This window comes from Herpailurus yagouaroundi, unplaced genomic scaffold, assembly GCF_014898765.1.
Source record: "Herpailurus yagouaroundi ecotype Mexico unplaced genomic scaffold, PumYag 160, whole genome shotgun sequence".
NCBI classification, from domain to species: domain Eukaryota; kingdom Metazoa; phylum Chordata; class Mammalia; order Carnivora; family Felidae; genus Herpailurus; species Herpailurus yagouaroundi.
Genome location: NW_024412401.1, coordinates 19,958,033 through 19,981,145, shown reverse-complemented (window position 1 = coordinate 19,981,145; position 23,113 = coordinate 19,958,033). Strand labels below are relative to the sequence as shown.

Sequence of the window (23,113 nt, the reverse complement as noted above, 5' to 3'; positions counted from 1 at the left end):
ATAAACTGATAAAGAGACAAATATAGGTGAACATATGGACACATAGATGGATAATAGAGAAGGCATAAAAAATTGTACCCACAGTTAAGTTTGTTACATCATATGCTCTAGGGCTGGAAAAGGAAACAGAATAGCACTCCACAATTAGTCTCTTAGGAGAGGTCTCCCCCTTTGGTCTCTGTCTCTGGGGCCTCTCATCAGATGGGGAAAGCACTTGCTCCTCTCCCTCATTTCTAGTTTCCTTGTCTCTGTGAGCTGACCAGCTCTTTTCCTCAGAAATTCTCTCTCAATTCCCAGGACAGGGAAGGCGTGGTAGAAGTGGATATTCTAGGCCAGGTTTCACTCATGCTATTCCTCTGACTCAGCTTGGCACATAGGAAAATGGGTCAACTGGGGAAAGGGTCAGTGTTGGCTGGGCCAGGAGAGTGAAGCCCTAGAGTCCTTAGATGTGAGATACAGGAATTAGACCTGCTTCCAAAAATCTTTCGCATTAGCAAAGCTTGTCCAAGGGAAGACCAGGTCTCAGATGACAGATGCATACGCACTGTGATGGGTCCCGGGGAGACTTGGTGAACCCAGGAAGGGACCTTCTCCAGCTTTCCCTGCCATTTGTCATTGTTCTGGGGAATATGAAGAACCAGGTGAGTCCCACTTTTCCCACTCCTCCCACCCCCAGGTATACAACCACAAAGAGCTGCAGGGAGGAGGAGAAGCCTGGGAAAGAAGGAGGCACTCCTTACTCTGACCTCTAATCTGGAACCAAGCCTTGACTCCTAGTCTTGAGACTCATTGTTCAAATGCCTCCAAGGAAATTACACTGTAAACCTTCCCCTAAAGGGTGACAGTGAAACACCCTGCACACACCTTGCCTTGTCCAATCTGATGATTGCTAAGATTCTCAGACCTAAAGATAAAGAATGGAAAATGGGGACCGGGAGGCTACTGAGGAGTTATGAAAGGGAAAAAGGTTCTTCCAGATAGAGACAGTGGATAAAATATGTAGCATAAAGGTATCCTACCAACTCATATATTCCAATTCAATTCAGACACTAACCACTCAGAGGTAGTGTCAGATTCCACAAGTTTCAGGGCACAGTCCCCAACATCTGTGCCCCCACTTGTAGGGTCCTCAGGCCAATTGCATTTCTGACCAACTGGCTACAAGCCCAGGGAGTTCCCATAACCCCTCAGGTTCAACAATTCCTTAGAATGACTCATAACAGTCAGGCATGCTATACTTACAATTAGTTTTTATAAAAGATATGAATCAGGAACAGACAAATGAAAAGACACACAGGGCAGTCTGAGAGGGTCTCAAATGCAGAACTTCATGCTCTAATCCCACTAAGACACATAAGGCACATCACCCTCCTGGCATATTAGTGTGTTCACCAACCAGGAAGTTCTATGAGCTTTGCTGTCCAGAGTTTTGTGGTTTTTTAAGTGTTTATTCATTTATTTTGAGAGAGAGAGCTCATGTAGGTAAGAGCAGGGGAGGGACAGAGAGAGAGGAGAGAAAGAATCCCAAGCAGGCTCTGCTCCATCCACACAGAGCCCAACACAGGGCTTGAACTCACAAACCGCAAGATCATGACCTGAGCCAAAATCAAGAGTCAGGTGCCCAACCGAGTCACCCAGGAACCCCTGGTGTCCAGAATTTTTACTGAGATTTCATTATGTAAGCCTGACTGCATTGTTGGCTGAACTCAATCTCCAGCGCACCTCCCCTTCCCAGAGGTTGTGCAGGCTCAAAGCTCCAGCTCTCCAGTGACATGGTTAGTCTTCCTGGTGACCAGCCCCCAGATGATCCTAAGTCATGTCATCTCTTAGCAAAAACTCAGGTGTGACAATCAGCAGGACTCATAAATAACAAAGACACTCCTATTACTCGGGAAATTCAAAGATTTAAAGTCTAACTTTCAGAAATCAGGAACAAAGAGCAGTCAAAATTCTTTATTACACAACAGAAAGGAAAAAATTTCTGGATGTAAAAAAAGAAAGCCTCAGGAGGCCATAAACCAGAAATAACTATAGTCTCACACAGGCTCACGCACACATCATGGGACCACCGTGGATTCCCTTACCTTCACTCTCACTCTTCCACTCACTCTCTTCCACCCAGTCTCACAGTCTCACACAGGCTCCACACAAAGCAGAAGGATTCCTGCAAGCCACACATTTGCTGCTCCCAAAAATTCTACCCATTTGTCCATCTCTATCCATCTTCCATGGCCCCCCGCACAGCACCTCTCCTCTTCTCAGCATACTGATTTCTTGGTCTCCCCTGGAAAGTAAGTAAGCAAATGGTAAGATGAGGGGCAGAGGAGGGATCAGGGAATCTGTGAAAGAGACTGTGAGTTCAGGTCAACACCCAGGTCCAAGTGTGTCTGTGAACCTGACAGTGTACATGTGCCAAATGGGTGTGTCCTTGTGATTATGTGTCCTTGTGTACTGTGGGTTTACCTGTGCATTGTGTATATTCCTGTGCAATCTATACATGGGCGTGTGTAGTGTGAGTGTTCCTGTGTCCCATGTGTGCACCTGTGTGATATAGATGTGCCTGTGTCCCCAGTATTCCTACATGGGTCAGTACTCTGGCTGCCCTTCTCTCTAGAGGCTCTATCTCCTTTAGCTTACGTTTCCAGAGGAAGAAAAGGACAGTGCACATGGATGGGAAAGAGAGGAACATTAAAGCTATGACCCTGGACACAGGCATCCTGAATTCTAGTCAGGACTATGGTCTTCCCACCTTAAAGCCCCTCAAGCCCTAACCCCTACACCCACCCACCCACCCAGCTCTGAATGATGCCAACAACTCTGAGGACTCTCTTGGTGAACCAACACCAATTCCCAGGAACATTTTTGATGACTTTTTGCTGCTACCTCCTCCTCAACAATGGCTACAAGGTGCTGTTGTCTTGTGGGTGGGGGGTGAAGAGTAACCAGTCTCTACTTCTCCCAATCACTTGCTCCATCACCTGGGCCTCCACTCACCATCTTACTCCCCTTCTCCTTGCCAAGCTCCTCCCCACAAGGAAGCCCCTGAAACAGGTTCCCAGATATGGTCCTCAGTTTCTGCCCCTCACACCAGGGCCTGCCAGGAAGCTGGGTTTCAGGGCTGTTCCATTCCTTCTGATTCCAGGTTCACTGTGCTGAGAGGTCACCAGCTCTATACACCCCAGAACAGCCCTCGATGGACCACATCATCTGGAAATCGCAGAACTCTGCAAAGGCAAGCCCAGCTCTCCCTTAGCCCTGCCTTCTCCCTCAGAGCCCCTGCCCAAGACACCCGTGACCCTGCCTCTCTTTCCCCTAGAACAAGTACCACAGTCATTAACCCATGACAGTCTCAGAGGGAGCCCCGTGAATCATCGAGGCTCTGAGGAACAAAGGACCAGAAGAGAGGACCAGCCTTCTGGCAACTCTGCACCAGACCTGACCCTGCTGGGACAGGGCCTGCAGTGTGAATATGAGTCTAAGTGTAAGCAGGGATGAGTGTGGCAGGAGCACAGCTTCTCCTCCACACCCAGACTGTAATGTTTCCAATAAAGCCCAACTAGTACCCATGGATCTGTCTGCCATCTTGTGGCCCAAGCATAGGAAAAGAGGTATGAGACAGGGAGAAAGAAGGTGGGATGAGGGGAGAGAGTAGTTGTCTCCATTCTCCACACTTCAGCCTGAGGGAACTTTCACTTCACTTATTTGTGGTCACTCTCTGCCTTACAGTCCAGCTAGAAGGCTCCCTTCCTCCATCCCCAGACCAACTGGGGCAGCTATGTCCAACGTTTCATAATGGGTTAATTGCTCTTTCTGGACTCTACTGCAGCACCCTCTGTTGCCTCCATCCAGTGTGCTGTGTACTGTAATAATCTGTATTCTCTACTGCTGTATACCCATTCATAGCATGATAAATTTGCTGAATTGAATGACAGTAGGAACAAAAATCACAGGAAGATAGCTTTCAGCTCAGAGAGGAAGGGTTGTAACCTTCTGACCATTAACGAGGCCACTCACACAAGTACTCCCGCAGCCTGCTCCATCTAGGCTGGGCCCTCTCTGGAGACCTATTCCTCCTCAGACCCGGGTCATACAAGTGGAATAAGGCAGACAAGAAAGACAAGTGGCAGGGCAGAAGCCAAAGAAAGAGGAGAGAGGATTGGGAAAACAGTACTGGATTGCGTCCCAAAGCTCTTTTCTTGCTCCCTGGTCTCCAGGGAGAGAGCTACAAAATCTGACTCTATCCCTGTAAAAGAAATGTCCTGTGCTCCACATCCTAGTAATAAGGCCCGATTCCGCCCCCTTAGGATAGATAGACCCTGGCTCCACCTCCAGTGTGTCACTTTGACTCCGCCTCCGTTGAAGGAATGCCCTGACTTCGCTCCTTCCGGGTAATAGGCAAGCCCCACCCCTGGTGCGCGACGGAGTCCCTATGACGTAACGGTAACGGTCTGTTTCCGGGGTGGAGCCAAGGAGGGCGGGAGTTTAGGCTGCGCCGACCCCTCAGCCCCCCTCCAGGTGATCCCCACCCCCGAAATCCTCACCCAGGGCCCCGAATATCCCAGGTCCATGACCGCAAAGCCTTTCTCCCTGATCCCCTAAATGTCCCAGATCCCCGAGGTGACCGACCTCCTAATTCCTTAACGTCTGGTGCCTCCCAATTTTTCAATCCCCCACCCTATCCCGATGTGGCAATTGAGGCTTCCGGGGGGCACCTGCCTCAGATTACCTGAGAACAGGTCAGATGGGTCCTGAGAATGACAGAGAGGGGGACATGGGGTTGGAGAATCCTTGACCCAATCATGCTGCTCCCCAGGAGACGTTCGGAGCCCAGGACATGTCGGGATTGAGGAGATACGAGGTGGCGCTGGAGGCGGAGGAGGAGTGAGTGGAGGCGGGTTCTGCGGAGGAGGAACCTAGCCGCTCCGGGGTGGGGGAGGGCGCGAGTTCTCTGCGGGCGGGAGGCGTGGGGCCCCTCAAGGGGCGTGGGCTGCGAAGGGAACCGCCTCTAAAGGGCGGGGCGGAGCCTTCCTAGAGAGGGGCGAGGCGTCTAAACCGCAGAGTCTGTGGGGTCAGCCCCGCCCCCCCGGCCGGCTCTGCCTTCTCTCCGCAGGATCTACTGGGGTTGCTTCTACTTTTTCCCCTGGCTGCGCATGTGGCGGAGGGACAGGAGGTGAGGGGGCTGCGACGCCGCGGACCCGCCCGGGGCATACGAGGCTCAGCCTCGGGGGACGGATGGGGGTAATCTGGGAGTCCCCTCCTTGCCTTATGCCAGTGTCGGGTTGCCCTGCAGCTCGGCGCATCCGCGGGAGCAGAAGTTGGAGCCTCTGCGAGGCCTGATGAGCTGTCTGTCAAGCGGACTGGGCCCTGCCCCCCAGCGCTCGGGTCGCGGCCTCCCTCGCCGCACCCCCGCCGCCACTGCCCAGCCAGCCGGTGCATTAAAGATTTAAACCGAAGTCACCGTGCAGCCCTCCTGACTCTGCCGCCGCTGCCGCCATTCGGTCTGGGAGCCCCTCTACACGCCTGCTTCTCGTTACTGACAGGGCCTCCCTCCGATTGGGTGCCCTTCCATATCCAGGGCCCCGTTATTCCTAAGGATCCCTCATCAGTATCAGGCCTCCCATTACTGTCTTTAACTGCCCTCCGCCACCTAACCTCCCCACCCCCCACCCCCCACCCCTCCCTGTAAGTAGCCTATATGCAGAGAACTAAATAGTCCTGTCCTGGTCTTTTCTCCCACCCGTATCCCCACATAGATGTGTTCCACTTCCCTCCTAGAAAGGACTTTGCCAGGTGTCTGAAGCATCTTCTTTGTCTGAGAGTGAATCTAAAATATTTTAAGCACAGGGTTGTAGGAAGTAGGCAGGGAGGGGAGGGGAAGATTCTTAGAGGCTGACTCCCTCAACCTGCCACAGGGGAATTACTTGGGACTGTTGGAGATCTTTCTTACAGTTAATAACCCAACTTTTGGCTCCTCCAGTCTTTTCCCGGGTTTAAAGATACTTGGCATCAGCTTACCTAACAGTTCTTGCTGTGTCCCTAGAACTCAAAGGCCACTGCTCCCTGCCACCCCTTTCTATCTTGTCATCTAGTTAACCTGAGACCCTCTAGGTCCTAAAGTGCTGAGGGTGAGGGCCTCCTGGTGGGCCTGCTTCTGTTAGGGACTGGTTCCAGCATCAGAAAAGGTACCAGAAGATTAAGTTAAAGAGACAGCCCAGTGTATGGATGAGGGCAAAGCTAACTTTTAGCCTGGAGCTGCCCCTGCCACAGCAGCTTGTGGCTGGGGAAACCACTTGGCCCTATCTTTGGAGAAGCCAAAGGGGAGAAATGGGTACATACCCAAAAGAACTCATTTCTTGCCTTCCCAGGTGTCTGGACCGATTGGTCCAGAAAAGACCACAAAGTATATGGCAGACAGCCAGCTGATGGAGATCTGTAATAAAACAATGGCACCTCAAGAGCTGCACCTGAGCTCTGGGGTACATGTCCGGACTGGAGGGTGGGAGAGAGACCCTAAGGCCTCTGGTACTATCAGTTCAAGATGAGTGACCTCTGGGTTGTGGCCACCTTCAAGAACAGACCCAGACTCTTGAGCCATTTCCTCACAATGTCTACATCAAGAACCCTGTCAAAAGTAGAGTACTCTGTCAAGCCCAGGGCCTACACCTCACCAGGACACTATCAGAATTCCTGAGTATTCACAAGACAAACTCCAGGGAAAGACCTTCAAGCCTCACCCTGGACAGAAGAGAGGAGAAACTTGAATTGTTCAGCATGGGAGGGGGGACTAGTTCCTACTCTTGGAACTGATGGTCCCTCCTGATTGTTTCAGCAACCCTGCAGCAGAAAGATGCCCAGGATAGGTTTGGGTCCCTATCCCAAGAGAAGGCCTGCCCCATAGAGGATAGATGGCCACAGAGCAGAAGGCTGCACGAGGGACCCCTGCGACAACCAGATAAAGTCTGGATTACTGGGTTATGACTCAGTTTATGTTTCGAATACAGAGCAAGACTTGAGGGTTGAAATCCCCAGACCAGGAGTGGGAAATTCTTCAAGGTGCCAGGGGCACTAAACTTAGCAACTTGCCCCCACCATAGGCAGTTCCCAGCTTCCTTGAAAGCACAAGAAGAGGAGAAGAACTTTTGTTTTAGAGGGTGAGGGGAAAAAGGGAATTAAGGCTGGTTATAGGATAGGAGAGAAGAGACAGGGAGGAGATGAGAGGTTGGGGCTTTAGCAAGAGGATGGGATGCAGAGAGTAAGGGTTGGGGCCTGGGTTGGGGCAGGGGTGGTATTACAGGACCTGGCTGGGGAGCAGGGCCTGGCTGGAATTTGAATAGAACAAAAGAAAGCTCATTGAGCTCTTGAGTCTGATGTCTGCATAAACCAGAGACTGATTCTGGAAACCCCAGGCACCCCTCCTGGCAAGAGGCTGGCATTTCTGGGATAGGACTAGGCAAAAACAGGAAGGTAAGATTTCTTGGGTCTTTTCCCTGTTTGACATCAGCAACCTGGCACCAAAGAACTTTACCTTCTTTCATCTTTCCACCCCATCCTTCCTCCCTGTCTCATCTCCCTGGGAAAAGCAGCCCCTACTTCATCATCCCCAAGGTACCCCAGTACCAAAAAGGGCCTTGTCCCGGCTTCTCACTCTGGATGTAACTGTTCCAGCCAAGACTCATCCTCAGCCAGAAGGACTTGCTTTAGGGACCCATTCTCATCAATTTCTCCTGATAAGACAGGCAGGCTAGGACAGGAAGTATATAGAGGGGAAGATGAAGGCAAGTTGGTGCTGGCCTGCCCTCTGCTCCCACCCCACCCAAAATTCCCCTATCAGAATTTGTGTTCATATGATTGTGTGACTGGATGATTGTGAAGACACAACTGTGTGGGAGTGGGACTTTGAGGCCAACTGGGGCTATATGATTCTGTCCTTGGTTGTCTGACCATGTGAGGTTGACTGAGTGATTGAGGTGTGACTATGAATGTGACTATGGGTATATGAGTATGAATGTCCATCATTGGATACCACCGTGGATCCTTAGCTGCCCTTACTTGGCCACTGTGTCATCAGCCTTCACATCATGCAGTACCCCTCTCTCCAGCTTCTCTGTCCAGGGCTTAGAAGCCATGGGAAATGGCAGCCCTAGAAGAGGAAGGGGTCTGTGGCAATTAGGGCTCAGGAATGTCACAGGATGAGCAATACATCTTCACCTGCCTCTGACTCACCTGGTGCCCCAGGTAAAAGGCACCCAGATAAAAGGTAGGGGAGGAGGAGAAGAGAGAAGTATCCAAGCTGAGCAGCATGAAGGGGCCCTCACCCACAAGCAGCCTCCTTCTGCTACTGCTGCTGCTGACCCCAGACCCTGGAGCAGGTGAGTGCTTGGGGGTCTAGAAGGCCAGGGATTTGGGTAAATGGGGTGGAGGGAAAGGGACCCAGGAAGTCCATCCTCCAGCTGTCTGATAGAAGGGTTTGGGGTCAGGAGTCCTCTGAACACATGGCCCCATTGTCCCCTAGCACTGCTACTGTCACCCAGCATTACCTGCTGTACTCAGCTCTACCGCCAGCCACTCTCGAACAAGCTACTAAGGAAAGTCATCCGGGTGGAACTGCAGGAAGCTGATGGGGACTGTCACCTCCAGGCCTTCGTGTGAGCTCTGACCCTGCCCCTCATATTGACCCCTGACTCTGACCTCAGTCCCAACCTGATGCTGACCCCAACCCCAGCCCCAGCCCCAGTTGCTAATTCTGATGCTGACTCAGGTTTTCATTTAGCCTTTGCCCTAACCCCTGGACCCTAATGTCATCTCCAAGCTATGACTATGGCTTTGCACCTTTCCTTTCCCAGGCTTCACTTGTCTCGACGCAGTGTCTGCATCCATCCTCAGAACCGCAGCCTGGCTCGGTGGTTTGAGCGCCAAGGGAGGAGATTCCAGGGTATTCTGCCTAACCTGAATTTGGAGCTGATAGGGAAAATGGACCAGGGGCCCTAATAGCCAAAATAATAAAGCATCATTGGATAATAGTCTCTGACTGTGGTCTCCAAGTTCTATGCGTTCTCCTGTGAGCCCTGAATCTGAAGCTGGGTGACATGTCAATAAACAGAAGAACCTCTTCATTCTCTTTATTCACATCTTCACAAACCCCTCCAGGGGCAAGGTCAAGAGCCAAGGACCCACACATACTCCCCAGGCACCTACATGCATAAATTTAGAGAACACACATTCCCTACCTCACATACACATGGGCACACATGGACACAAACGTACTCATCTGCACACATTACTCTGGTAGACCTCCAACTCTGAGATGAAATCAGACGTCTGGACACTTCCAGCTGGCAGGTTGGGAACACAGAGTCTCATAGAAATGGGCTCCAAACAGAACTTCCAGCTGAGGCCACTCCCCGCCCCCCTGCCTCCATGGGGATCTATCCTGCCTGGGTTTTATCTGTCTGTCCATCCACACCAGCAAGACAGAGTTATAGGTGGAATCAGCTGAAGCCCTCCTGGGTCATCTACAGGTTTGGGGCTCCTAGAAGAAGCAGGAGGCAAATCAAGGGAGATAATAGGACTGGATCTTGGCCCAGACACCCTGAGAATGAAGGAAGGGACCCAGCTCTGAGCCCAACACTTCAAGAATGAATAGGGGTGCCCAGCTCTGATTGAACCCCAATACCCTAAATATGAGGGAGTATAACTAGTTCTAGGCCCAGGTACATTAAGAATAAGGGAGAGGACCCAGCTCTGATCCAAGATACCCCAAGAATCAGGATAGATGTCCAACTCTGAGCTTAACACCCTGAAAATAAGGGGCCCATCTAGGATCCCAAATACTGTGTAAGAGAAGGAAGAGACTGCATTCTGAGCCCAAGGACTCAAGAATGAAAGTTCCATTCCTGAGCTCAGACAGAAGAATGAGGTGACCCAACTCTGATTTCCAACACTCTTACAATGACTAGAGCATCTGGCTCTTAATCCAGACACTCAAAATGAGGGCACACATCTCCAGGTCCAAACCTCCTACAGGTCCTACTCACCTGGAAGTTTGTCCACTGGAATCACTGGAGCCAAGAACCCAGGCTTTTGGGGTCCATCCTTACCATCTGGTCTCAGTCTCAGCCTAGAGCATAAAAAGGCAGCTGTCTCCCTGACAATGGTGGGGCATCTGTCTCCTCCAAAACAGTGTATTAGTAAAGGGTCAGGAGAAAAATCAGTGAAAATAATGAAGTTGGGGGTTGGAGGGAGTAGGGGAATCATTCCAGAATCATAAATTTTTCAGTGGGAAATCATGAAGGGTGGGAATGGGTTTGGTCTGTGGGTATTAGAGCGTCTGTGTGCGATCAGAATCTGAGAGCCAATGGCAGTTACTTACCAGAGCCCCAGTGCCAGGGCCCCAGCCGCCAGTCCGAGGAAAGAGAATATTCCCAAAGATGCCAGCACCGCTACCTGCTCCAGGGGGTCCCTGTGGTCTGGGGGAGGGGAGGGTCACATGCCACTGTGAGAGTGAGGCTGCCTAACCAAATCCTTTCTCTCTGGGGCTTTCCTGTCCTCTACAACCTTGGTTCACCTGCCCAAGCTCACCAAGTGGCCGTGGATCTGGCAAGAGGGAGGGCCTGGGGGAAGCAGGGCAGTCTGCCTGAGGCTCCTCCTCCAGCTGCTTGTGTGGCTGGCCCCCAGCTGGTATCTCCTTTGGCAGGGGCCCTGAAGGGAGGGGAGACCTGAGAAGAATTGCCCACACAAGGAAGAGCGGGGGAGGGTACCCAGGAGGTGGAAGCTGAAAGGGGAGAGCCAGCTTCTGGGAACCTAACAGAGGTGGAAGCTGAGGGGCAGAGCTTAAGCGAGGGCGGGGCCGCAGGCAACCCAAGCTGAAGCGAAGAAGACCATAGACCGGAAAACCCGTCCAGCTGACAGAGACTGTGGGGCCAGCTCTCCGCCCATGCCCTGGGCTCAGGGGCTCAGTCTCTCACCAATGCTTGGAGTCCCCCAGGCCTCGGGGCTCCAGGCACTCCAGGTGCCAGCATCCAGAAAGTCCCGGGCACTGACTCGTACAGCATGGGGCAGCCCAGCCACAGCATCCGTGATCACTTCCTCCAATCCAGCTGGCTCCACCTGGGAATGAAGATGATTCCTTGGCCCATTATCCAGGTTGTAAGTGCCAAGACTACCTGCCTTCCAGACTCAGTTAGCAAACAGCACCCCTTCCTCCCAGTCCTGTCCCTGTCAGACTGCTGGAGCCATCTGGCCTCATGTGGGGTGGCTGGTGGTGTCAGGTCTACACCTAGTGTTTGAAAGACAAAAGTACATAGTGGTTATGTAGACAGGCTGTGTCATCAGACTGCCAGGTTTCAAATCTTTGCTATATCACTTGGGCTGCTCTGTGCCTCGGTTTCTTCATTTGTAAAGTAGAGGTGAATATACCTGAACAAGATAATGCATGTAAAATGTGTAGTATGGTGCCTGGCGAGCAGACAGTGCTCCATAAATATTGGTTATTATCTGAGGCAGCTGCTCCCCTGACTTGATGTTAGCCAATCTTTAACATCTCCAGAGGTGGGAATTCACTATTATCTTCATCTGGGTGTATGAATGTTTGTATGAGGTTGTGCCTCTGGGTGGAAGGCACTCCTTTTCCTAGAAAAGTTATTTGTAAAAAGCCACTCCTGTCTTCCCACGGATGGGTTTATGTTAGAGTTACAGCCCCCCAGGGCAGAGGCTAGGCCTGTCAGGCCCTGCTCCAACCCAAGCACCCAGCACAAAGGCTGGCCCATGGACAGCACTATATGGGGGGAGGTTACAGGACTTCAGTGACCTGCTAGTGTGCCAGAAAGTAATGAAGAATAACCAGGAACATGAAACCAGAGGCAGAACCTATAGCCCCAGATTGGGACATACTCCAGGTCTCACCGTGGACCAGGCTGGATGCTGCGCTGGACGGTACTGCAGTCGGAACTTGAGCAGAAAGTGGGGCTGGCGGGGCCAGGAGGCTGGGTATGTCCAGCTGGCATGCAGGCGGCGGGGGTAGCCAGGTACCGACTCTACTCGAAGCCCCTGAGGTGGGTCAGGGCGCACTGAGGGGAGTGGAGACACAAAGTCAGGACAGGCAGCAGGTACCCGTCCCTTCTCCCCACTACCTCCGAAGGGAAGGTGGGTGCATGCCTAAAGGTACCTGAGGGAGGCACTTTCAAGGGGTATGGGGAAATCTTAAGTTTGACCATCCATTGGGCTCAGGACTTGTCTGTCATCCCTATTATAAAATGAGCTGAGATCTAGGGACAGGTTTTTGAAGTGTTTGTTTAGTGAATTAAAGAGTGATTTTGCTTTCTATTCAAGGAAGAAAATTAATTAGCCTAAATTTCAGCTAGAGCTTTAGTTCCCCCCTCCCACACACAGATCAATAGGAAAGAGAGACCAGCAAGGGCTTACACCAGGCAGGGAGGACATGAGACATGGTGGCCTTCAACACAGGGCTAGAAGCAAAGAGGCAACTCTGGGGCTAGGAAGCCAGGAGGGATAGTGGCAGCAGCCTCTAGAGACTGAAGTAACTCTGCCTGCTGGGCTCTGATCTCTTTGGCTTTTTAGTCTCCATGGGGGCTATCTGTATATTAAAATGGGGTCTATGTCAGGAAGGAAGTATTTGGGTACTCTGACAGTGGGAGGTTCTGTGTTGGACTATCTGTACTCTGGAGTCCATTTGGGGTCTCTGAGGTGGGGATCTGAGGAAGCAGTAGGAATGAGTACTCACAGATGCTCTGCAAGCTCACATCCAGCAGGCGTGTACTGGCCCCTAGGGGGTTCACCTCAGTCACATTGATTCGGTACTGGCTCCAGAATTCTGCCCCATGGACTACACAGCGGGAAGCCCCTGGGGGATCCTGTGGGCATGGCCAGGGCCCTGTGGATGGACTCATCCTAGGAGGGAGGATGTGATCTTGAGCTTGGAAAGGCTCACTGCGGGACCTAGCTGGAGCCCCCAGCCTCTCTGTTATGTCCTACCTCTGGCCATCAGCTCCTGGTACTGTCTTCTTCCTGGCAGGGAAGGGTGCCATCTGAGTTCAGGAAGGAAAAGAGGACCCTCCCTCTCTCTAAAGCCTTCCTCAAGATCTCCCTCACTGCCCCCCATACCCACGTTGTGCCTGCATGCCCAAATGTATAGGCACAGGGGCGCTTGTGGCTCAGTCATTTAAGCATCTGACTCTTGATTTCAGCGCAAGTCATGATCTCACAGTCATGAGATCAAGACCCATGTCTGGCTCCACACTGACAGTGAGATTCTCTCTCTCTCTCTCTCTCCCCCTCCACTCCTTTCCCACTTGTGTGCATGCTCTCTCTCTCTCTCTCTCTCTCTCTCTCAAAATAAACATTAAAAAAAATGTATAGACACACACACCCAATCATGCACACACCTGTAGGAGGTGAGGTAGCGGGTGGGTAAACCGCTGACCTGACTGGGGCTCCAAGTGCAGGAGAAGTTCTCATAGTCAGCTGCTTGGCAGGAGACAACAGGGCGGGCTGGGGGGTCTAGAGGCAGAGGGTACAACCAGAATCTGAGAAGTCCCCAGGTCCTCCCCATCCCAAAGGGCTTACTCAGGCCCTGGACTCCCTCCAAGAGCCCCTTATCTCATCACTGCCACCCAATACTCTCTCCCCAACTCACAGCCCAGCTGTAGGGTCACAATGCCCTTAAGTGCACCATCCAGGGTCCGGCAGATGTAGGTGCCTTCATCAGTGCTGTCTGCCCGGGCCAAGACCAGTTCATGCCCTAGCCCAGAGTCAGGTCCTTGGAGCAGCCTTGTCTCCCCATCCCGAAACCAGGACACCGGGGCCCTGGGGGTGAGATGACGTATGATAGAGGGAAGATTTAAAGTGTAAGCCATGCCACAGCTCTCCATCGGCTTCTCACTGTGCTTCCAATAAAAACCAGAGTCCTTTTGCTGGCTTACAAAGCCCCTGGTGATCTAGCCCTTGCCTTCCTTTCCTTCTTCAGATCCTCTCTCTCTCCCCTTCACCCACCACAATCCAGTCACACTTGTGTTCTTTCTGTTCAAGAGTATTGAGCTCATTCACACCTCAGGGCATTTGCACTAGCTATTCCCTCTGCCTCTTTCCTGACCTTCAGAAATTAGCTTCAATATTACCTCCTCAGAGTAGCCTTCCCTGATTACCAATAAAAAGTAACCAATCAGTTATCAGTTATCTCTTCCACATCACTTTCTTTTGATTTTCTGCCCTGCAGGTACTAGTACCTGGCAAGTACCATACTTATTTGCTTATTGTCCATCTGCCCTACTAGAATGTAACCTCTGCAAGGGCAGGCTTCTTGCCAGGCTTGTGCTCTGCTGGATCCCAGAGCCTAAAATAGACCAGGGACTTGGCAGGTGCTCAATACATGTTGGTTGAAATTTTCTGTTGAATAAGGATGGTTTGAGGATTAGGATAGCTAGAGAGGTGAGAATTATAGACACAGGGGGCAAGGATGGGAGGGACATGAGGACTGGACAGAGTAAGAAAGGGTCATGAGTATCAGCCCAATAGGCAGATGGGGCACTTACCCAGAAGTCACTCCAGGGCAACACAGTGTCATGGACCTGCCAGGCTGCCCATACTGGACCCCTGTGGAGGGCACATCTGAGGAGAGGCTCTTTCTTCCTTTCCCTCTCTCCCATCCCAGCCCCCACTCAGTGAGCACAATGGGGTAAGGGGGCAGACTTTTAAGCCCTGTGTGTGTGGGGGGGGGGGGTCATTGGGTCAAAGCATCATGTTATAATCTGGAGACAGATGTCAGAAGACAGGGTAGAGAGGGAATGTTGCCAGGTTTCATGTCAGGGGTTGGGGAGTCATAGACTAAGCATGGAAAGGGCCCACAGTGAGGGTGGCAAGTCACAAGTCGGAGTTAGAGTCATATAGCAGGATTCTTCTCACCTGGGGGGCCCCAGGCCTGGGGGCAGGGGGAGGAGGTGGACACCAGGGCTATAGCCACGGCCACCAGGACCCTGCTCAGCCCTGAGCAGCTGCTGCTCATCTATGGGGAGAGAGGTAGGGTCAGCAATCCCCCATTCCCAGATTGGAGGCTAAAGCCTGCCTCTTCCTCTTCTAAACTGTGATGTTCTAGGAAGAAAACTAAGGTACCAAATTGGGTAAGGATATCAGAAAACATTAGGGGATCTGATCTAAGTCTCCTTTCCACCATATACCCAGTGCTGCGTGTGCATGCATGTACACACACACACACACACACACACACACACACACACCCTCACACCCTCCATCTCAGTGCTGGGCCTAGGGCCCAGAACAAAAGCCGGAGGCGACAGACTGTGCCAGCAGTCCCCCCACACACACACCACTCTTGGCACCCACCCCTGGCACCAAGTGCTGGCACCAGCGCAGTCACTCCCATTAACTCCTCCAACCCAGCTGTTGGGAATTCCAGTGTCTACCCCCACCTGGCCCAGGACTAGTCTTTGCCTCTGACTGACCTGAGACAGCCTTCATCACCCTTGGGTGGAGGGCTGTCATGGTAGGTCTGAGTCCACTCTGTACTCCTACCATGAGGCCTAGCCCTGCTCTGGCTGCCAGGCCTCTTCTCTCCTGGGCCTGGCTCCTTGGACCACTCATCTGGGCCTGACTCTGGAATCTTGTTGGTCTTGAGCCTGTGAGGCTGGATGGGGCGAGGGTGCAGGCTGAGACTGCAGAGTTAAGCAGATCCAGATGCCTTGGCTGCTGCCAGAGGCTGGGGGCGGGCGAAGAGCCAGGAGATGGAGACAGGGTGTCGGGGAGGGGAGAGGAGGCTGAGAGGAGCTAGGAGCCTGCAGGGAAAGGGGCCTGGAGTGGAGGCTACAGAACCAGGAGATGCTCAGAAATCAGGACTGGGAGGTGGTAGGGGCTCAGTGAGGCAAGGGATGGGCTTGGGCAGCAGGGAAGTAGAAGGGCAGAGGGAGTAAGCAACCATGTGTATATGGAGGTGGGGGTGCTAGGAGAGAGGGATTCTGGATGGGAGAAGGGCAGGATGAGAAAAGCAGTGGGGAAGTGGCCATGCGGACAGGAGAAGAAGCAGAAACAGAGAGGGCCCAGGCAGGCAAGGGCTCCAGGAGAGGAAGAGCACAGATCCCTCTCAAGTAGAGCAGAGTAAGGGCCTCCATGTGTCTGTCTGAATGTGTCTAGTGGCTCACCCCTACCCACTCCCCCACCCCCCACCCAGAGAACATTTACCCTACACAGCGCCCTACCTCGGTGATCCCAGTGGTTGAGTGTCCATGGCCTCCAGGACTTCCTCCCACCAGCTACAGCACCCGTCTCAGCTCCACTCAGTTCTGGGACCCCAGAATCATCCCCTCCTTCCCTTTCCCTCCCCCCGCCCCTCTGGGCCCTAGAGCTCAGCCGCCCTGAGCTAGGCCCCCACCTCCCTCTCTCCTCCTCCCTCCTCTCCTTTCACCCCCCTCCCACCCGAGGCCCTGGGAAGGGAAGAGGCCTCCCCCCAGTCTGGAAATGAAGCCACAGGCACAGCCAGGGCCAGCAAGAGGGAAAGGAGGGCTGCTTATATCCCTGTCAGGGAGAGATTCCCTATGTTTTCACCCAGCCACATTCATGTGTGGACTTAATAGACACAATCAGTAAAAAGACACTCCCTTGGACACATGTGGACATAACCAAATGAAAAATCAGAGATTCATGCCCCACTCTTTTCACTCCCCAGTAAATATTTCCTTAGGGCATAGTTAGCTGTTTTTTGAGGGGAAAGGAGGCCCCAGGTTGGGGGATATAAAGAAAATCCAGAGTCCAGTTCCTCCGCCCCGGGACGTTCCAGCCATTTCTCACCTCCCCCTCCACTCTTTGGGCCCCAGCACCAGGAAATGCCTTTGGTCCCTTGGTGCCAGATACATAAGACCCACACTTACCCTCAGACACACACTCTCAGATACAGCCACTCACAGTCACATGGATACACTCATTGTCACTCAGACTCATACCCTCACATAGATACACAGATACTTAGCACTCTGCCCCTTCAATGGGGTCACAGCACTCCCTAAAAGCAAATCTTCATCATGGTTTGAGTCCCCTCTTCTAGGGAGCTCTTAGTATGGCAAATCCCACATCTCATCACTGCCCCAGGCCCCCACGTAGCCAAAAAGACAAAGGTGAACAGGGAAGTCAGGCATAGGGGCACAGAGATGCACAGGACACGAGAAACAGAACTAAAAACCAGATATACAGAGATACCAGGGGAGACAAAACTGTGAGGAGACACAGAAAATGACAGCTCTAGGAAAGCAGTAGTAGGGAGAGAAAAAGACATATAAGGAAACTGAGGGAAACAGAAAATAAGGAGCAGTAGACCAATGACAGGGACTCTAGAGCACAGAAAGGAAGGGAAGCCAAGTGTGTTGGGGTGAGTCTGTCTTTTCTGGACATTAAAATAGAAAGGTCAGTCCCACTGACTATTGAAGTTGGTCCCCAAGTACAACACAGCTCCACTTCTAGTCTAACACAGGACACAGGACACAGGACACACACATAGTACAACTCTCACTCTTGCTCTGCTACTGCTGAAGTCACACAAGGGTACACACAAACCCAGCCCCCGACTCTCACACTGGCAGACAGTCTTAAATCCCACAGAGACCTTCCCAAAATACATTCCCCATGTGGTCACAGGCCCTCTCACACAAACACACAACCCAAAAACTGCACATTGACAGAACACATAATCCCACACTTGCACAGCCACATGCAGACTCAACCACACGCACACTGACACACGCAGTCATATTAACTGCCAGTTGCACCAAGTGACACTCAGTTACAGGTCCACACACTGACATCGAGACACACACACACACACACACACACACACACACACACACACACACACTGACAGTCGGTCAATCACTCCAGGCCCTTCAGATCGTACACTACCCTGCCCCGCCTTCTCCTGGCAAGGCTTCCTCCAATACTCCCGCCGGCCCCACCAGGCCTCACCTTCTGCGGCCTCCGCCGCCAGCGCCCTCCGCCCTCGCCCTCTGCCCCGGCCTCTACTCCCTCTCGCCCCGGGGCCCCCGCAGTGGGGGCGGCTCCACCCAGGCACCAATGGAAGGACAAGGGTGAAAAGGGGGAGGGTCTGGGCCCATTGGAGCCTCCAACTGCCAATCACCGCCACCCCACCTCTGCCGGACACTTCCTGTCCCGTCCGGGACTGAGAGAGACGGAGTCTGGAGTTAGATTCCTAGGTCCTTGCCTAGAGTCCTGTCCTGGGACCGCAGGACTGGAAGTTTTCAGGCCCCTCTTCCTTCCATCAGTCCAAAAACAAAACCTCAAGTTCAGTGGCTCAGGAGCCATTGGGCAGGTGACTGGAGGAGCTGTGGTACCCCTGACTCCAGATAAGGACTTGTGTGGTGCGATGGTTCTGAAACTTTGCCGAACACTGTGGTTTTAAAATTGCCAAGCCACACTCCAAACCAATTAAATCCGAATCTCTGGAAACTGGCCTTGGCATCAGTGTTTAAATTTCCCAAATGATTCCAAAAGGCAGCCAAATCGAGTGTGGGGTCCGGTGTTTGTGTAGGTGTATGCCTTAAGAAACCAGCCAATCACCCAGGGTTCACATCCACTCCCCAGTCACTGGGACCTCAAGGAAGATGTGTACCATGTCTTTCTGAGCTCCTTCCAGAGACTCCAAGTCCCAGACCCTACCTGTTCAGGGTCTCAAGAAAAAACCCTGGACTGGAAGGCAGGCAGCCAAGGTTCTCCTGGGCCAAGTCATCACTGTCTAGTCTTGGCATGGTAGCCCCTGCCAAACTCAGGTCCCTTGAGAGAAGATGAAGATAAAAAGCCTCTGGCCATCCTTGCATTGCTCACAAGCCCTATCCTCACCTAAAAGTTTGGAGGATACTAGGTGGCATCAGGTCTCCTGAGTTGCATGCCCCGTTACTGTTACAGTATACATTCTTGCCAAGGAAACCATCCAGAGGAGAGGGAGTAGAACCCAGGGTCCCTCCAAAAACCACCCCCTCCTTCTAGGTGCTGCGGCTCCTAACTCTGATAGCCCCTTCCCTGCCAGAGCTGTTTTTTTCCTTTCTTCCCCTGCAATGACTGGGGCATATGGGGAACACAAGTGTGCAGAGTCTGCACATATATACTGCACGTGAGAGTCTAGAGAAGGACACAAAGCCATGTACACTCCCTACCCGCCCCTTCAGCCCCTGTGGGCTGGAGCAGAGCCAAGCTGCAGTCTCTCACAAAGCTAAGGTTCTGGCCAGCAGCCCAGTGTCTGGCCACTGACCACCGGTACCAGGATCTTGCTCACCAGCTGCCCACCAAACCCTCAGGCCCAGGCTTGATGAGCTGACACCCTAGGGGTGGCAGTAAAGGGTGCTTTGGCTTTTCCAAACCCTTAGCCACAGACAAGAACACAAGATTTTAAAAGTTTCTTAAACTGTGATGCCTTTGTTTACTCCAGGAGTAAAAGAATCTATAGGCCAGACATAACATTAAGTATTAATTTTGTTCAGAGATTTGGGGTGGAATATTTGTACTCTAAGTTTTTGCACATCTGTAGACAAAGGAAAGTTGTGGCTGGCACTGTGCCTTTAACCCAGATCCCCAAGGGTTATAGTTCATAATCCTCTGGCATTAGACTATGTGATTAAAGTTTGAGAAACACAGTTTAGTTTTATTGATCCCACATCTTCCCAAACCCTAGGCCCTGGATCCCTCAAGCAGAAGGCCCTGTGGTCAGCGTGGTCAGGCGATGGTTGCTGTCTCCCTGTCCTTCTGCCCCAAGCAGTAATGAACCTCAGGAAGCATCCTTAGTCTCTCTGCAGCCTGAAAGAGAACAGGGGGAAATGAGGGAGGATAAGGGCTGCCCAGAATGGTGGTATGAAGTGGTATGAGTAGAACAGTGGTAATGAGTGCCTAGAAGACAGCGGAGGGAAGGCTTGTAGGATCAGAAGGCTGAGGATAAGGACTGCCAGAATAACCAGAGGCTAGAGCTGAGCAGCTCCTGAGTCCTCAGGAATGCCTGTGTTATACAGGTTCTCAGGGTCATGATCACTGGGCTCCTTTGGGGAAATGGGAGAGAAAAGGGAACCCAAGGAACCAGGGTGCTCTGAAACCTGACCTGCTCAGGGGTGAGGTCCCTCTGTGCCTGGGCAAGCATTTCATAGCCAACCATGAATTTCCGGATGGTGGCAGAGCGCAGGAGTGGAGGGTAGTAATGAGCATGCAACTGCCAATGGTCCCAATTGGCTCCAGCCTCTGATCCTGTGGGAGCACCTGACAGGAAAAAGAGATAATTGGGGAGGGCCATTTTTTAGTTCTATATACTAGCCCTGACACCCAAACCAGGATAGGTACATGAAAACTACATCTCCCAGCATTCCCTGCCAGTGAGTAGGCCAGACATAGGAAAACACTGGGAGACATAGTTGCACCAAGTTTGCAGTTCCACCTTCAGTCCCAGCATCCCTGCTCTGGACACTTCCCTCAGCAAGTATTTCAAAGCCCGCTAGGGGTTGCAGTCTACTGAGCTAGGTCTCAGGACCTCAGAAATGGTGTTGGGGCTAGACATGGGTGGGGCTCAAAAAGCCTTACCGTGCCAGCCCATGGAGTAGGGAAAGGATGTCTCAAATAGGTTGTCATACTTGGTTAAGAGCTTCTTCATGATGCAGGCTAGATCTGGAATCAAGAGTCTGACTCTCAGCCTGAGGCGCAGATGCTGGCCCTACCAGAGCCACCTGTACCCAGTGCCTGGCCCCAGGATCCCAGTTGGGACACTCACCATCACGCTCAGCAGGGGTCAGCTCAGGCAGACGCCGCACATGCCTACGGGGCAGCAGCAGTGTCTGGAAGGGCCACACTGCCCAAAAGGGGACCAATACTAACCAGTGCTCACTGGTTAAGACCAGACGTTCCTGGCCAGACCAATTGGAGATGAAGTCATCAAGGTGGAGGGGTGGGGGTTGTCAGCAGATAGGCAGGAGAAGAAAAAATATACCCAGAATCTAATGGCTTCTTACCACCTCCACCACTACCATTCTAATCTAACCCACCATCATCTTTCCTTTAGATTACTGCTGTGGCTTCCCATCAAGCCTCTCTGCTATTTTCCTTCTATCATCCTTCACACACCTTTCTCTTTTGGGGTGAGGTTAGGGGCTCCTTGGGGAAACAGGGTCTGGCTTTCTCCTACCCTTCTGAGCAGCTCCTGGTGGCCATACTCCATTAGCAGGGGCTCTCCATGCTGACTTTGATAGGCCCTCTGAGATCGCTCCTCACGCTGGGCAATATCTGGCAGGAAACTACTGGCCCACACCTATCAAGGGGCAGGAGGAGAGAATAGGCAGATAGATCCTTCACCCCCAAGCCTCCACATTACAAGCATACTTACTCTGTCCCTCTAGTTCCCTTCCCCACAGGACTGTCTTGGACTCACCCCAGAAATCCCCTGGAGCCCCTGACTCACTTACTTACCTGACAGTGGGGGTGGGGGTTGGAACAGCCCATCATGGCCCCTTTGTTTTCAAAGATCTATCAAGTAGGGGTAGGGAGCTTTAGTAGCCAAAGAGACACCAAATCAGCCCCTCCAGACCACACCCTGTGAAAACAGGAATACCACTTCCCAGAACGAAAGCTGCACCACCCCCTCTCTGCCCATTCGGGGAAAGGTGCGACCTCACAGACCTGCACCCAAGGGTACTGGGCACCCAGCTCCTCTGTCACTGAGGCCCAGGCATCGACGACAGTGCGGATCTCAGGGACTGACATGAGTGGCAGCGTTACATCCGACCAGGGGTGGAAGCACATGACCTTACTAGGTGGTGATGGAGGGAGAGATGACAGATATAGGGCTTGGCTGTGCTAGGGGCAGGGTCCAATTCCCGTGCTCAGTCCAAGCCCTGGGTTGAAGGTAAGTGAGGAAATCCATAGTTACCAAACTCCTCGAGCAGCCTCTGCTTGGAAAAGGGGATGATCACTGGGTCCTGAGAAAGAGGGGTATCACTCTCTGCAGCAGAAGTCCCCCAAGAGGTCCAGCCTCTCTTTCCAACAGCATCTAGAGCCAGGTTACCTGGACTGGGGGCATCAGGCTGCAGAGCTGGGAAGTCGTTGTCAAACAGGAAGGTGCCATCATAGTAGGGATTCACCTACTGACAAGAATGGGCTAGAAGCATTTGCTGCTTCATACCCACCTGTCATCTGGCAGGCTTCAGGGACTGGACAGGTTACAAGGGAGTGTGGAAGGCCTGCTGTGGGATCAGAAAGACTTGGTGCGACATGACCCAGAAGGAGGTCCACTTCCTTGTGGGTGAGGGGCAGCTCTAAGGGGAAGCTACTACTCCTGGCCCAGCTGCACATGTAGGTTCTAAAGTCTTACCTCTCCATTGGCCCGTGTGGCCCCGGGACACAGAGGGTTGTGGGGGTCATGGCGGGGAACTGTCTTCAAGAGCGGGGGCTCTACTTGCCCCTGCCAGGGCCGCTTCATGCGGTGAGCTGACACCAGCACCCACTCATCTTGTAGTGGGTTATAGCGGATATGCTGATGTTCTGGGGACAGAGAGGCACGATCAGTCAGCCAAACTCTCAGACCACCTCTGTCCTAGGTCTCACTCACTAGCAGGCCCAAGTTCGGAAGCACCCTCTTGGCCCTGTCCCGTTCAGGAAGGAGCTAAAAGGCCGGGGCTTGAGCTTTTCCAGCTCCAATTAACCTGCGGCCCCAACTCAGGCGTGCCCCTTCGTCTCGCAGGCCTGCCCGGGTGGGCGCGCGGACCTGGGGGTAGGGACGATAACTTCCTAAGGAAAGGGAGGACTCGGTTCCGCGTCCCAGCGAGTCCCAGAAGCCCTGCGGTTACCGCTCGCCCGGAAGGCTGTGGCCGTGGCGTCCGCCTCCGACGCCTGCTGGCGCTGCTCAGGAACTGATCCGCTGCGCGACATCAGACCACTTGCGGGTGTGGAATTCGTCTGAAAAGTCAGCAGCGCGGACTCTTCCCACCCTCTGGGTATGCCCCGCCTCTCCCCCGGTGATTGGCCATATGCCTGCACGTGACTGCGTAAGGGACCGCCCGCACAACCGCGGGCGGGACTCTAGAAAGCCTGGTATTTTGGGGGGGGTGACTTTGGTCCT

General features: G+C 52.7%; 4 protein-coding genes across 18 annotated transcripts; 2 read left to right on the top strand and 2 right to left on the bottom strand.

Annotated features, from left to right (window-relative positions):
- Positions 1-1,935: 1,935 nt before the first annotated feature.
- Positions 1,936-18,087, bottom strand: IL11RA (interleukin 11 receptor subunit alpha). 8 transcript variants are annotated; one of them, XR_005792524.1, is made up of 15 exons: positions 17,977-18,086; positions 14,917-15,016; positions 14,547-14,607; positions 13,652-13,821; positions 13,401-13,515; positions 12,991-13,023; positions 12,740-12,906; positions 11,902-12,065; positions 10,965-11,106; positions 10,579-10,698; positions 10,370-10,466; positions 10,035-10,117; positions 6,337-6,430; positions 2,995-3,224; positions 2,172-2,284 (listed from the first exon to the last, which is right to left on the bottom strand). XR_005792524.1 is itself a non-coding variant. In XM_040481549.1 (14 exons), the coding sequence occupies exons 2-14, from the start codon at positions 15,014-15,016 to the stop codon at positions 2,125-2,127; spliced, it is 1,503 nt and encodes a 500-aa protein (XP_040337483.1). In that variant the 5' UTR covers positions 17,977-18,086; the 3' UTR covers positions 1,936-2,124. The 8 variants fall into 8 exon arrangements, 6 of the variants coding, with proteins under 6 accessions (XP_040337483.1, XP_040337481.1, XP_040337482.1 ...); XM_040481549.1 differs by lacking the exons at positions 2,995-3,224; positions 6,337-6,430 and adding an exon at positions 8,050-8,140 and having other exon boundaries at positions 1,936-2,284; XM_040481547.1 differs by lacking the exon at positions 2,995-3,224 and having other exon boundaries at positions 1,936-2,284.
- On the top strand, positions 3,361-5,457 carry LOC121034615 (uncharacterized). Of its 5 annotated transcripts, none has more exons than XM_040481574.1 (4): positions 3,361-3,469; positions 4,814-4,881; positions 5,111-5,170; positions 5,291-5,457. In XM_040481574.1, the coding sequence occupies exons 2-4, from the start codon at positions 4,835-4,837 to the stop codon at positions 5,445-5,447; spliced, it is 264 nt and encodes an 87-aa protein (XP_040337508.1). In that variant the 5' UTR covers positions 3,361-3,469; positions 4,814-4,834; the 3' UTR covers positions 5,448-5,457. The 5 variants fall into 5 exon arrangements, with proteins under 5 accessions (XP_040337508.1, XP_040337505.1, XP_040337509.1 ...); XM_040481571.1 differs by lacking the exon at positions 3,361-3,469 and adding an exon at positions 4,340-4,440; XM_040481575.1 differs by lacking the exon at positions 3,361-3,469 and adding an exon at positions 4,360-4,388.
- Positions 8,235-9,023, top strand: CCL27 (C-C motif chemokine ligand 27). The gene is made up of 3 exons (XM_040481568.1): positions 8,235-8,369; positions 8,513-8,645; positions 8,844-9,023. Exons 1-3 carry the CDS (start codon positions 8,300-8,302, stop codon positions 8,986-8,988), a joined length of 348 nt encoding a protein of 115 aa, XP_040337502.1. The 5' UTR covers positions 8,235-8,299; the 3' UTR covers positions 8,989-9,023.
- A 1,552-nt stretch (positions 18,088-19,639) lies between the features above and the next one.
- Positions 19,640-22,976, bottom strand: GALT (galactose-1-phosphate uridylyltransferase). Of its 4 annotated transcripts, none has more exons than XM_040481562.1 (11): positions 22,842-22,976; positions 22,367-22,536; positions 22,061-22,136; positions 21,926-21,974; positions 21,676-21,805; positions 21,466-21,522; positions 21,185-21,307; positions 20,774-20,906; positions 20,587-20,670; positions 20,114-20,268; positions 19,640-19,818 (listed from the first exon to the last, which is right to left on the bottom strand). In XM_040481562.1, the coding sequence occupies exons 1-11, from the start codon at positions 22,921-22,923 to the stop codon at positions 19,738-19,740; spliced, it is 1,140 nt and encodes a 379-aa protein (XP_040337496.1). In that variant the 5' UTR covers positions 22,924-22,976; the 3' UTR covers positions 19,640-19,737. The 4 variants fall into 4 exon arrangements, with proteins under 4 accessions (XP_040337496.1, XP_040337500.1, XP_040337499.1 ...); XM_040481566.1 differs by lacking the exon at positions 22,842-22,976 and adding an exon at positions 22,698-22,805; XM_040481565.1 differs by lacking the exon at positions 20,587-20,670.
- Positions 22,977-23,113: the final 137 nt, after the last annotated feature.